The sequence below is a fragment of the Hevea brasiliensis genome, chromosome 4 (assembly GCF_030052815.1).
Source record: "Hevea brasiliensis isolate MT/VB/25A 57/8 chromosome 4, ASM3005281v1, whole genome shotgun sequence".
Taxonomy (NCBI): Eukaryota; Viridiplantae; Streptophyta; class Magnoliopsida; order Malpighiales; family Euphorbiaceae; genus Hevea; species Hevea brasiliensis.
The window spans coordinates 23508337-23523771 of NC_079496.1; the positions used below are offsets into that span (position 1 = coordinate 23508337).

The 15435-nt window shown below is 32.6% G+C and overlaps 1 protein-coding gene across 1 annotated transcript; it reads left to right on the top strand.

Annotated features, from left to right (window-relative positions):
- The first annotated feature begins 9322 nt into the window (after positions 1–9322).
- Positions 9323–10084, top strand: LOC110634741 (dirigent protein 22). Its single transcript, XM_058145622.1, has one exon. It carries the CDS (start codon positions 9396–9398, stop codon positions 9972–9974), a length of 579 nt encoding a protein of 192 aa, XP_058001605.1. The 5' UTR covers positions 9323–9395; the 3' UTR covers positions 9975–10084.
- The last annotated feature ends 5351 nt before the right edge of the window (positions 10085–15435 follow it).

The window sequence follows — 15435 nt, forward strand, 5'->3', positions numbered from 1 at the left end:
ATAAATTTTTCCCTGGGTTTAGGGCTTCTAGCTGCGAGGACCGCAACTTTCCACTGGGTTACCCATCGCTAGGGCACCAGCTCATTTAACTTGGTTGTATTTTATTTCTAAAATTTTTTCTAAATTTTTCTTATTCGTATTTGAATTATTTATGACTCCTCACTCTAGTTTAAATACTTTTCCAGACGTTCTAGCTGTCTAGACCGACACCAGTCACCGGAACAGTAGAATGTACAGAATTGTTACAGTGAGGGTGTTACAACTCTTCCCCTCTAATTTAAATTTCATCCTTGAAATTTACCTGACTTAAGTAATCGTGGAACTGCTACTTCCTTGCTTCTTCACTTCCTTGTATTGCCTCATTAATGTCTGGGTTTGGCTCCTCTCTAGCCTCCATGGCAGATACCCGTGGTGCCACCCTAACTTCGGGCCTTTCGACTGTCTCAGAAACAATCTTCTGTGAAATATCAGTCATCACAGCTCTACTAGGTCTTCTACCCCTTTGAACTGTAGGGGTAGGTCTATCAACTTGTACTGGAGCTATTGAACCACTCATCTGAGGGCAATCTATTATGAAATGATCCGTAGCCCCACACTTGAAACACTATCCAGTTAACAGTCGACACTCCCCTCTGTGTGTCCTACCACAGTGCATACATTCAGGCATTGGGGCTAATCCCCTTGTTACTGTGCCTGGGAAGCTAGCTATAGATATCCCAACTTAGCCTCTCTGGCCCTGTGTCTGATCTTGTGAACCAAAACTCTTAAGCTTCTTACTATCAGTCGGTACACTTGACTGCCCTGGTCCAAATTCCCTCTTACGCTGCCTATCTTTCCTATTCTGTTCATGTAATCTAACCCTTTCCACTTTCAGTGCGACTTTAACAAATTTTGTGAAGTCCATAATCTCCAAAGCAGTAATCATTATTTTGATATTGTCATTCAACCCCTCTTCAAATCTTCTACACCTTTCGGCCTCATTAGGGACTATCTCTATTCCATAATGGCTTAATCTGACAAATTCTGTTTCATACTTAGCTATTGTCAGCTGTCTCTGCCTCAAGTTAATGAATTCTCTCATCCTGTCTTCTAGGTATACACTTTCCACATACTTCTTTCTAAATTCAGTGAGGAAGAACTCCCAAGTTACCAACTCTGGCCGGACTTCCCCAGATACAGTGTTCCACCACTGATAAGCATTATCTTGTAGCAGAGATATAGCACCCTCCAGGTTCTGCTCTAGGGTGCAGTGAAGTTGCTTCAACACCCAAATGGTGCGATCTAACCAGTTTTCAGCTGCTACTGGTCATTTTCTTTCTTACTCACGAAGTCCACAGCTCCAAATTTTCTCAGTTTTTCTAGATGGGATTTCTGCTGTAGAGGTGGTGGTGGTGGCATAACCCCAGCCATCTGTCTGAAGAATTCAACCATTTGCTGAAACATAACAGGTGGAGACTGTGCAGGCACTGCTGGTGCTGGTGGAGTAGGTTCTCCCTGGCCCCCAGTCTCAGCTGTAGGTGGAGTATGACTCTCCACTTCCTCGTCTACTGCTCTCTGTGACGTGGGGTTCATCTCCTAATCAAAATAAGAAAAACAAACAGATCTGCATTAGTGTCACATTGACTCTTCCAAATGCAATGCATGGTATGGACTCTATCTAGACCCAGAAACGAACTAAACCGTGCTCTGATACCACTAAATGTGACACCCTTTACCCGTCTACAGTATAGCCGAGCAAGATATGTTACACAGTGTACCGGAACACCATATTTTATCTCATTTATTTTTATCCTTTCTTAATTTATTTCTTTTTGGTTATAAAATGCAATTTGTGAAATTTGTCTCATTTAAGTCATTTATTGAAATTTTAAATTCATTTGAGTTTCGAAAATTTTATAGAAAATCCGGTAGAGTACTGACTAAAAATGAATAAAACAGTTCTTTGGAACCTGTGAAAAACACTTCTAATACATTGCCCATCATTCTCAAACTCCATTATATCAACATAATCTCAATATTTCTCAACCATATTTCAAAAATTCTTCTATCTATCATTCATTCATTTCACATGATAATTATGTACAAATCATAAATAAATACTAAATTTTCATTTATAAACACAAATTACAAATATTTGCATTAATACCAAAATATAATACATGAGTTTCAACTATACATGAGAAAATAAAAGTTTAATTACAAAATACAAACAGTACAAAATATCAAAATGGGACCTAGTGTCCTACCAATGCACTATAGTCTGTGAGGTGACACAGACACTATGTAGATCTGTATACAAGTCTCACCCAGTCTGCGGTCTACTGGGTTCTTTGGCCAAATCTTCAATACCTCCGCGTTGCAAACAGCGACGCGCTAAGCATAAAACTTAGTGATGCCAATAATATAAGAAAATATAATATGCAAATAAAAGTAAAAATTTCCTAGTTATTGTGCTTATAAGAAATAAATAATTACTAACTTATTATTTAGTCGAAGGCCAAATGGTCACTAATTGACCATTAGAACTTCCATTCACTAACACATGAGCAAAATTAAAATTTTATGCCCCAAACCCTAACTCCAACAATCTCAATTCTCTATATACATACTATCCATAAATTAAAACACCAAAATCATGTTTAATGGCAGCCATACACAATTATTATGCAATAAAGTTGATGAAATCCTAAGGTACCCTAAGGCTGCTGAAATTTCATTGGGCAAGTTCATACATCCTTAATTCATTTTTGATCAAATTTTCAACTTAACTCAACTTAGATTCATGCTTAGAAAAGAGTGGAAGCAAGAAAATTGACACTAATCTTGTTGTGTGCCTACCCAAGCTTGACAAACTCCTTTGTTTTCACTTCTTTTTGCTGCCCAAGTATTGCTTTAGTGGTAGGGACAATTTTTTGTGAAGGGAGGATGGGGTTTTAAGGTGAAATGGTGGGTGAACTCAAACTTGAACTAAGGTTTTCCATGGAGTTTCTCTTCTCTTTCTCTCTCTTTAATATTTCGGCTGCCCAAGGTTGATGGTGGCTATTGGATTTTTCTTTTTGTTTTTATCTTATTTTGTGTTCCTTTTATCTCTTAACTTATTTTGTTAAGTGGTGATTGGGTGAAAATTCTTAATTACATAAGCATGATATCATAATTTCCAATTTAACTTCTTTTTCTTTCTTTTCTTTTTCACTCAATTTCAATTTAATTTGTAGCAATATTTATTCATATTTTATGTCATAATAATTATTTACTTAACTGAACAAGTTGGTCAAAAATCATCTCTGAAGATGAAATGACCAAAATGCTCTCCGTTTGACTTATTGAGCCAAAATCGTCTGTACTGATCTAAAAATTTTTCTAAACATTTTCTTAGCATTCTAATGCCATCAAAACCTCAATGACTCTTCTCTGGAGTCCCAAAAATTATTTCATAAATTTTTTCCTGGGTTTAGGGCTTCTAGTTGCGAGGACCGCAATTTCTCACTGAGTTACCCATCGCTAGGACACCAGCTCATTTAACATGGTTGTATTTTATTTCTAAAATTTTTCATAAATTTTTCTTTTTTGTATTTGAATTATTTATGACTCCTCACTCTAGTCTAAATATTTTTCCAGACGTTCTAGCTGTCTGGACCTACATATGTCATCGGAATAGTAGAATGTACGGAATTGCTACAATGAGGGTGTTACAGCGTCGTTTTCTGTGAACGCCCTATACCCTTGCATATTTCTCAGTAGAGGATGCCCTAATGTTTATATCATTTGAATCCATATCATAAGGTATGACGAAATTTTTACGTTGGTTGTCACCTACCGTAACCCTCCTTCTTTATCTGAGCTTGGTACTGGCTAAACGCAAACTACTTAGGCGGAATTAATGTATTTAAAAAAAAAACTTAAATTAACTCAAAATATAAGTTAATATAATAAACAAATTAAAAAAAATAGAAATATGATGGGCAAATTAAGATGCTTTCCCATATTATTTTTATACTTTTTTTTTTCTTTCTATCTAAAGTAGTGTCTAGAATCGTCATTCCCTTTGCATCTAAAATCAAATTGAAATTAATTTTATTTAATATGAAATTAAAATCAAAATTAAATTATTTTTTCTTTTATTTTAAATAGAATTAAAATCAAATAAGTTAAATTTGACTGTTTATTCGTATTAATTTGAGATAATATATTTGAACTAAACATAAAACTTATCAAACTTCTTCTCTTGAGTTAGTTTTTAGAATGAAATTAGAATTAGTTTATTTTTTTATGTAATATTAATATTGAATTATTGATAAATATATTTATATGTAAACTTTATACTTTAATTATTTAAATTAAAATTAAAAAAACCTTATAATTTAGTCCGAACTTTTAATTTTAAGAATTGAAATTAGATGGAATTATGGACCCACTGATCAGGCCTAGTTCCATGGCCACACGAAATTAACCAAGTTCCAGAGCCACTTGGCTTTAGAAAAACAATAAATCGCTAACCACATGGCAACCTACTTGAGTGGCATCCTCAGCTTTGGATGACTCCATGATTAAGGAATTAATGATTGATTTCTTAGCATAATCTATTTGCAGTGCTTCCCAAGTGGCGTCCTCCCATTAGAAATCATTAACTAATATCATTTTCATGGCCCAGTTGGATTACATTTGCGCAAAAATTATGCGACCCATATTATGGCTCAACAATGAATTCTTTTTATTTTTGTAAATGAATACACATGAAATTTATTTATTTTTATTGATTTTTAATTAGAGTTCAAATGCATAACCTCACAATATTAAAAACAACTTCAATATTGTACAAAATTCTAATAATTTCTTACTTTATTCTTGTTGAAAGTATATTTTTAAAATATTAGGATTTATAAATTTTCTTCTTTTTTATATATAAGAGAGGGTTTTAAACCCAAATAAACTCTTACCCTATAAAATTAAGAAACACTTATAATGACCCTATTCGGTAACATCTTTTAAAGTATTATTTAGTATTTTAACTATGATCAAAATACTATATCTTTTATTTTAACTGTTTGGTGGTATAATATTTATAATAGTATTTAAAGATTGAGAGAGTAATTCATAAAAAATTATCTTTTATACCTTTTAGAGATTGAGGGAGTATTTTAACTAGGGTTAATAAGATGATATTATTTCTAATTAAACAACTAATCTAACAATTATTTTTGCCGAATACTTTTACTTTAAATAACTATATAAATAGTTAACCACTAATAGTTAATATCTAATAGCTAACAACTAGTAAAACAGCTGATAGCTATTAGAACAACTAATATTACCAATCAGGGCCAATATCTTTTCTTCTAACAAAAAAAAAAAAATTCTTGTGGCGGATAATCTAACTCTTCAATACTCCTCTCATGCAATAAAGCATTGTTGGCTTGTGTGATTCCCTTCATAGAAGAAATGACATGCCATTCTTTATTCAAGAGAGAAATGTATGAGTATAACTAGATGAGATAATATGAGTTTGAAATAGCTCAAAAAATAGAAAAGTATTATATAGTTTTGCGCTTCTAATACTCGAAATTTGTTGCTTTTTTGTTGCAATTTGAATTGTGTAGTTTCACATTTTAGTACTTAAGTTAGAAAATGTCTAATTGCATTCAAAATAGTAAAGTGATATTTTTTTTTCTAGCATATTTTTTATTGGGTCTCATATAGATTAAGAAATAACCAAAAAGAAAAAGAAATAAAAAAGTAGTAGTGCATGAGACCTTTAATGATTGCCTAAATTCATCATTTTGGTTACTAAAATGCTATTGTCTTTGACCTTCACCTCACCCCCATCCCCCACCCCGTATCCTCACCTCCACAACTAACTCTGAGCCCCCTATGCCTACCCTCTCCTCTACCCCCATCCCCACCCCCATCTCTATCCCCACACCTCTAAACATAGAACCACAAAATTAACTCTAACTTATGCATAAAGCAAATTTAGAGTGTCCACTTTCATCCAATGCCTCAACCTTGCCTTTATCTCTGTGCCCCTGAACTCAAAACCACAAATTTAACTCTAGAATATGCACAAAGTAAATTTAGGGCTCAAATTGGGATGCTAAAGCATAAAAAGAGGAACACACACACACACATATATATATAAAGAGATAATTTACAAAATGATCCATCTTTATCTTGTTCATATCTTTTTCCATCATCTCTCTCTCTCTCTCTCTCTCTCTCTCTCTCTCTCTCTACTTCTATCTTCTTCTTTTCTTTGATTTCCCCATCCCTTTCATCGATGTTAGAAAGTCCAACAAGCCCTAAATCTGGACTCTACGTAATAATGAAACCATTAAAATCCAAGAACCAAATCAACAAATTCACAAACCAAATTCAACAATTTCATAAACCAATCTGCAAATTCTCAAAATAATTCAAAAATTCACAAATCAATTTGAAAATTTCGACAATAAATCAAAAGCTAAAAACCAACTAGAGTAGAGTAGCAAAAGCAACAATAGGAGGGGTGGAGAGGCGATAGTAGAGCAACGAAGGGTGGGGTTTGATATACAAGCACACCGATCTTCTTATCAAAACCAAACACATAATTTAAACTTGAAATCAACATGTGTAATTAAGAGCATGTTAGAGACAAATTTAAATCCTTTGATGTAGGCACCCCTTATTTAGTTAGTATCTATTTGAATAGATACTCGGTGACGGTCTTTTCCTTCCCATAAGCATGGTTTACTCCCTTCCCATCTTGGGGCAGGTTTCTAAATAATTTTGTTGGTTGTTTTTTGTATGTAGATTTGGGGCTACTTGGTGAGGGAACTTTGTATGACCTACTTGTGTGTAGTCCTTCCAAACTTCTTGTTGTTGTTTAGTGTGGTTTGGGACTTCTATAGGTATAATTTGAGACGTGATAATCTCAGGGACATAACGACACCATCCTATGGTCAAGGGTAGAACTACAAATCAATCTTTAGGAGGGCCAAAAATAAATATTAAAAAGAAACTAAATGAAATTTTGATAAAAATATAGGGACTAAAATAAAAATATATAATATTAAGAGAAAAAAAATTAATTACTAAAAAAAATATGTATGAAATTTACATAAAAGTGCAAAAGTTACAACAGAAATAAAAATATTAGAGGGAAAAATAGTAGTTTTTTAAAAAGTACACTAAATTTTATAGGTAAAATTTTAAATTTAAAAATTTTAGGGGGGCAAATAGTAATTAATAGGTAAAATTATAAACTTTGGGGGGAGGGGGGCAAACAATAATTTTTTCTTTGAAAAAATCATTGAAGTTTATAGATGAAATTATAATTTTGACAACTTTTTTGGTTTTTTTTTTTTTGGGGCGGGGGGTTGGTGTGGGGGCGCCACTACCTGCAATGAAATCCGTCCCTGCTTATACTGTTCCGGTCTCTCAATGGCTAGATGAGAGCCAAGAGCTTGGTCTTTTGGGTTTCTACTTCTGCTTGGGGCTTTTGTCATTGGATCTCAGCCATGCATGGCCTTTAGTGATACTTTTATGCAAGTTTGAGCTTCCCCCCTGACAGCTTTTGGCCAGACGAATTGCTCGCGTTGTCTTCTGTGCTTTCGGGCTCTAGCCTCTGTTATGGGTTGGCCAACAATCCATCTTAAGCTAGGATTTCTTCTCGGTGGGCTGAGTGTTCTTATGGGCTACGTTTGAGGTGGAAAGTTACGATCCTTGTGTTTTGGGCCATGATCCTTTATTCGTAGTAGGCTGTTAAGCGTTTCTTTAATAAATCTGACATTTGAAAAATTATATATATAAAAAAAAAAACACTATGTAAACTTTTATCTTAAGGCTTTACGCGTCGATTGAATATAAAATTGTATATAAATGTTAAAAAATTAAAATGCCATCAATTTTTCTTTATAAAGTTAAGAAAATTACATTTATTAAGTCCCACTCAACACCATTTTGCTGGCTTAAGTTGAAAACTAATCCCACCTTGTTCAATCGAGTGGTTGGCTTTGCTTCTCTACAACTTTTTCTAGAAAAACCACAAACATTGTGTTTTGTGCAATTATGACTAAACCCACTTTCCGGGGGTAGGTAAGCTTTCATGCTTCTTATTTTCCGTTGCATTTAATAGAAATCAAAGGTCTTGTTCTTACTCTCTCTTTGATCACCTGCGGAACGCTTCACTGAATTTCGCCTACCGTAAAGAAATTTATTGGTTCAAAATATTAGAAAGTCTAACCGTTAAACTACTTTTGACTCTTAAAAACCATTCAAGTGCCTGAGCTTATGTGAACTTGTACGTGGAGAATCTCCAAGAAAGACTTTTGCTAATACACCGAACGTGAGGTTGAAGTTTCTTTTATGAATAGACTAAAATGCCCTTGCCAGCAATTGTCCGAAGTGAAGGGCTTGGGATGGGACCCACTTGCGGAGACAATTCGCGAGCTTTGACGCTGTAGTTAGGTTCAGCGACCAAATCAAAATAGAGTTCTTGCATAAAAAATACTTAAAAATATTTCTTAAATTCCAAAAAAAAGGAAAATGTCAAGACTTGCCAAAAGCCAAGTGCCCAATTGCAAAACGCCACGTTATGCAACACAACTATATATAAATATTTAATAACTATTTAACCCCCATTCTAAACATCATTAATATTATAATGGAAACGTTGCATCGCTGGTCGGTAAAAAGTAAATATATCATTTTATTTTAATTAAAGATAAAAGGGAAGTACTAACTAAGCGAATTTTACTTGTAATTTAAATTTAAATTTATTATTATTGAGAAAATTTTATTTAAATATTATTTTTAATTTGATTTAAAAAAAATTAGTCTAAAGAGTTGTGATTAATCTATTTATATAATTTAAAAAAAAATAAATGAGAAATTCCATCAAACTCACTATTGTTTTCACTAGGTCACAAGTTGCAAACTATTTCAATTTGATTGAAAATTAATTTATTATGTTGAAACAAGATCTATATTTTATAAAAATTTTGTGTTATTATGATTCTATTTGTATATATTAGTAACATTTTTTTTTATAATTTCTATTTTATTAAAATAATTTTATAAATTAATTTTCAATTTTCACACAAAATATTAAATTCACTTTTCTAAATTTTAAATAATTAAAAGTTTATTAAAACCTTAATCAATAAAATAAACAACAAATTCAGCTGCTATAATTAGACTAGTAGTAAGGTTTTACTTTATTAATTTTATGAATAAAATATTTGTCAAGTTTAAAAAAAATAAAATAAAATAAAATATTTATTTAAAAAAATTATATATTTTTTTTAATTAGAAAAAAGACTTCTACGCGTATAAATTGGGTAAACGGCAGAGTTAGGTGCTCCCACACAGAAACAATTTCACCATTCATTCAAGAGTATCTTAGAGTTCCGATATTGTCCATGGCTAGACTACCCATTCTTGTTTCCCATTTCATCTTTCTATCCCTCCTCTCTTCCTTCGCCGCAGTACTGGTGGCCGGAGAAGACCACGAATTTGGGAGAACCATTGACAGGAAGCTATATGGTCTCAAGAAAGAAAAGCTAAGTCATTTCCGTTTGTATTGGCATGACGCAGTCACCGGCTCTAACCCTAGCTCCGTCCTAGTGGTGCCGCCGGAGAACACTTCAACAACAGCCTTCGGGATGGTAAGGATGATCGATAACGCATTAACGTTAGGGCCAGAAATGAGCTCCAAGTTAGTGGGAAGAGCACAAGGGTTTTATGCACAAGCGTCACAGCAAGAGATCGGCTTATTAATGGCCATGAATTTTGCTTTTCTTGAAGGTAAGTATAATGGAAGCACTATCACGGTGCTTGGACGGAACACGGTGTTTTCCAAGATGAGAGAGATGCCGGTGGTCGGAGGAAGTGGGCTTTTCCGGTTTGCCAGAGGTTATGTTCAGGCCAGAACACAGTGGTTAAATATGACATCAGGAGATGCTATAGTTGAGTATAACATCTATGTATTGCATTATTGATTGATGCTTTTGTGTGTTCTTCCACTTTGGCATTTTCTTTTCCAGAAAAGAATATTTACCTTTATATGGTGATGAATAATAATTACGGGGTCCACTAATTTTGATGTTTAGTTATTGCACGTGAGTGTGGGGTTGGTGATGAGTATTTAGTTTCATTAAAACTTTTGTACAAATTTACAATTTCTAGAATTTTTTTTTAAAAAATCTCTAAAATTAATATGCAAATCTGACATATGTAACTTTGTGAGTATTAATAAAAAAAAAAATTATTTAAATTTAATATATTATAAATTTAATATATAAAATATATGATGAAATTTATTTATTAAATATATTTATTTTATATATTTAGATTTATGATAAATTAAATTTAATCAATAATTTTTTTATATAATTTTATAAATTTTTATCTAACGACATAAAAAAATGGGATACTTTCATATCTTATTCAATTATAGCATGATTTTTAATTTTAATAAATTCAAGCACCAATTAATTAAAATTTTACAATTGTGGTCTGTTTACTGGGGGCTCAGATTAATGTGATTGGGATGATTAGTCTCCATTCTTTCACATTTCTCCAGACCCATTAAAAAAGAAAAAACTTTTAACAATATATTTTAATAATCTATTAAAATTTCATTATTAATAATTTTAATTAGTGATGAATTCATAACTAATGATTTACCGACATATTAAAATTCATTATTAAAAGTTAAATCTTTGAATTGGCTCTAAAAAGTTAGCAGCTGAAGGTCTTCTAATGGCCGCTCGATTTACTGAATAGGGAGGGACTTTATCCAAGGCATGCAGGTCTTTGAGCTTCTTGTAAGGCAGGTTGCACGCTCCAATGGACTTTGTGAGGCCAAACCGTGGGCAATCTTTCATTGCTGTCCACACAGACTTGAAATCGATTGATAGAAGCTTATCCTTAAGAATTGGGAATGACGATCTTCCGCGTTCACAACTGATGGGAGACAGGTTTAGGCACTCCTGTTGAAAAATAAGTTTCACAATTAGTATAAATTCAATCATCAATAAGGGTTAACGGTATTGAATTATGAAAATACAATGAAATACAAGAAAAAGCAAATAAAATCTTTAATTTTTGGTTTTATTTTGCAATGAATTAAATCATTTCAGTTTCCAATGGATTGGGTCCACAAACGATAACAGGTAACACTTAGTTTTATATGGAAATTTCTTTTATGTGCTAAGCTGTGTAAGCACCCAACCAATAAAAAAACTATCTTCATATATTTTTAAGTAGGACATACTATAGATTTAACCAAAATAACAATTATTGATTGGTTAGGTCTATATACCCAGATGTAATAAGAATTACTTGTTTTATATAGGAGTGATAGTATTTGATTTAGTTCAAATTTTTGTACTATTGTTAGATTTGTAATTCAAAATTCAAGTGGAATTTAGAAATAAACCTTTCCTAAATAGAGTGAGGAAATATTCATATTAGGAATGAGATGATTAATATGATACAAGAAAGTATTGTGAATAAGTTATTTGGCTTTCGCATGTTGTGGAGAGGGGCTCTTAACAATCGAGATGAGTGGCTTTCTGTCCATGTAAGAAGATGCTTTTGTCCATTAAGAATAGTGGCTTTCACCTATTGTAGAGATGGCCTCTTAACTATTGCAATTCCATGAAAATTACAGTCTCATAGAGAGAGAAAAGTTTTGACCCAAGTTAGAAAAAGATATAACATTCAAAAGGAATGAATTATTGTCCATTCTCTAGGGTGCAATTAGGTTGATAGGTAATATAATTATAAGCTTATAATTGATTTTTTTTTTTTTTGTCGAAAAAGGTGATCTATCAAGAATTATTAGAAGATAGAAGATTACTTACAAGAAGGATATGCTCCATAGGGGTTACATAAAAAATAGTAACTCTTAAGAGATGTGGTGGCTAAAGAATGAGCCAAGGCATTTACATCTCTCTTACTAAAACAGAAGGAGCATAATTGAAAGTTTGCAATCAAGTTCTATACATCATTGATAATTCTTGGAATACGCTAAGGAGCTAAAGAACCCTACAAGGTTGATATAGTGACCCTTGTTTATAGTTAAGATAACGACCTCTCTACATGTAATAGCTTGCATCATGAGAGGATTTGTCATGAATCTATGCCTTTTACATCTCCACCTTAAAAACATCCCTTTGAAATCTCGCCCTCTGACTGCCAAAGCTCCTATGTTGTTGGAAGAAGACATTGCTGCATTGAAATTGAATCTGAACACTCCTTCTGGTGGTGGCGACCATCTGGTATCGAAACTAACGAGTTGCTAAGGAGTATGGTGAGTCAAGGAGTTTGCCTGCTGGAAATCTTCCTAATGGTTGATAGCTGTTGTCAAAAAATCACACCCACACAAAATAAAGAATACAAAATTTAACGTGGTTCGGCTTAAGTCTACTCCACCAAACAAATTTACTATTAAGAAAAAAATAATTACAACTACTAATTATTTTTTTCACCCTCAAAATTACTCAAATAAAACTCACGAAATTCAAACACCTTTGCAATACCTTCTATATAATGACCAACCAACTATTCATATATATAGGCCACTAAAATCTAGTCCTTTTAGGACTTCAATTATTAAACTTCATAATTTAAATTCTACTAAACTTGCTAAACTAATTATATTTCCTAAATTAATTATACTTCCTAATTCCAATTGGACTTGAACTCTAACAATCTCCACCTTCATGTCAAATGGAATTAGTCTTTATAATTTCTACAAAAGTTAATTTTCTCTTGGGTGCTTCCTTGCACTCTTGATTGTTGATGTTGCCTCTTGCTTCCACTTGCATTCTTCCAATCAATGTGCTTCTTTCCAATTTGTAGAGATTTTTTGTACCAATCTTCTCACCCTTCATGATCACAAGAGCACCTCGGTTAACTCTCATGACTCCACCATGAATCGAATACCCATAACCTAAAGAATCCAATTTACCCAAGGAAATTAAGTTTCTTTCAAATTTAGGAATATATCTCACTTCATCGAACACTTTTACTTGGTCACCATGCAGCTTGATCTTCACTCTTCCAATACCTTCAACTTCCATCTTGTTCCCATTGGCTAGCTTCACTTTTTCTCCTTTCTTTTCTTTAATCACATCAAACCACTCCTCCTTTGATTAAATATGGAATGGGCAAGCAGAATCTATTAACCACTCATCTTGTAATGGATCCTTTGCCTTTTCCTTATCATCATCCACATTCAAACATTCACTATCAATACTATCATCCATTGCAATTATAGCAGTTTCTTCTTTTTATTTTTCATGACTCTTTTTGAATTGTTTAAGCTCTACAAGATCTTCCTTCATCTTTGAAGGAGCGAAAGCATGAAAAAAATAAGTTTAGATCATTGAATTCAAATTTTTTCTTCTAGGGTGTTATGCATCATGCAAGATTCATTGTTTATCTATTTGATTTCATTGTTAAACAACAAATTAAAACTCTTTTAATATGTTTTTGGATCTACATTTGCCATTTAAGATTTTAGAATTAACAGATTAATTTATTAGAACTCTAGATTAAATCAAGAACAAGTGCACTAACCTTTTGATGCACTGTAGTTGTGTTTGGTACCTATGGGATGCACCTAGGATACCAGATGTTGTCCCTTTAGCTTGTCCACACCAAGATCACCAATGACAGCCCCTTGAATAGCTTATCAAGCCTTTCCAATCAATTAAAAATTCAGGTTTTGCCTTTAGAGATATTACAGATGTATATAGCACACTAGAAATGATTTCTAGTAATCTTAATTCAAGAGAATGTTGGCAATTCTCTTTGAATTGATGAGAGATGAAAAAACTTAGCTTTAATCTTGACTTTGATTATCTTACATAATTAAAAAACAATTGACAAGCTTATGTGTAGTGCCATGTGTCAACATCTCATAGTGCCACATGTCACCCTGTGAAATGACCAAAATATTCTTGTGTCTTAATTTTGAGTTCTCAACCCAAAATAATTATTTCTCTTCTTTTAATCAATTTATATCAAATATAAATTAATTAATTAATCTCTATTAATTAATTTCTCATAATTAAATTCATATTTAAATACTTTAAATATAAATTTAACTTATACTATACATCCAATAACCTAGATTTGGTTTCAAGCCATGCTAGAGACTTTGCAATCTAATTGCAAACCAAACCTATTTAATTAATCAATTAAACTATTTAATTAATTAATTAATTAAATCATATTTAACTTGGTGATTACTTGTGCATGTGTGTGACTCACTAGACTCATCACTAATCGGCAATGAGATATGATATCAACTCTTAATATCATCAGAACTCTTTCTTACCATAAATGATTTCTCTAAATCATTTTATGCACCTTATAGACCATGGTTAACACCTAGCATAGCATGCCATAGCCACTCAATCAGTAATAAGGTTTACCTTAAATGAACCTATAACCATATGTTACCATGCACTAGAATTTCTCTGTTACAAAATCCCAATTCAAGCTGGAGTCATGGTTTATGTCAAACCCCATTTGCTATGAATATTATGTTCTCTTTTAATTCCAGTTCTTGATTAAAAAGATTTTCTTATCAGAAACTATTTTCTAATTAAATCTATCTGTTCTGGCCAGGAACTTGAAACATCAAGAACAATTAAATGAACATAGGATTTTATCCCTATTTACTTAGGGTAACAGATTCCATCTTGATCAATATCTACCTCTATATATAACTAGTAGGAGCCAACACCTGCCTCATATAGCCATACACAGTACAAGTATGAAAGCAGTATCAAACTCAAACCACCTATATATAAGATAACTGTGCTATCTCAGGTCTAAAGATTATATGCACTGATATAATTTATGACAATGCATTGATAAGAGTAAACTCCATGTGCTTGTTATAAATGTCACTGGTTCGACCTACTTATCATGTATAAGTGCCTATCATGTTTGTTATATGGCATGAGACTCACCATTCCATCTTATTTACATCTCATATAAATAACTTGGGAACAAATATGATTACAATCTTTATGGATAAGTCATGTCCTTATTGTGAAGTATCCTCGATTATGAATCAATTTATGATGCTTTTGTGCTAGAAATATTGTCACTCATATTCTCAACAACTTAAGAATAGAATTTCTAACAAAATATCAATGAACCTTTTCTATTACACATAAATATATTATATAAACGGAAAAGTGAAATTGCCTTTTATTAATAAAACATGTATAAGATACATACTAAATGATATGCTCTAGGGCATACTACTAACAATCTTCATACAATGGTATTGAATGTGGCCCTTCTCATGACAGTAGTAGCATTCTCTATCTTCATGGTCTACTCGTGGTCTCGAACTCGATCTATTATTCCTTCTCCAATTATTTCCACATGAATTACTTCTACTACGATTAGAACCAGCAACAAAAGCTCTAC

Bases quoted from the DNA above. Each gene is read 5' to 3' on its own strand.
- LOC110634741 (XM_058145622.1), top strand. From the start codon at position 9,396: ATGGCTAGACTACCCATTCTTGTTTCCCATTTCATCTTTCTATCCCTC.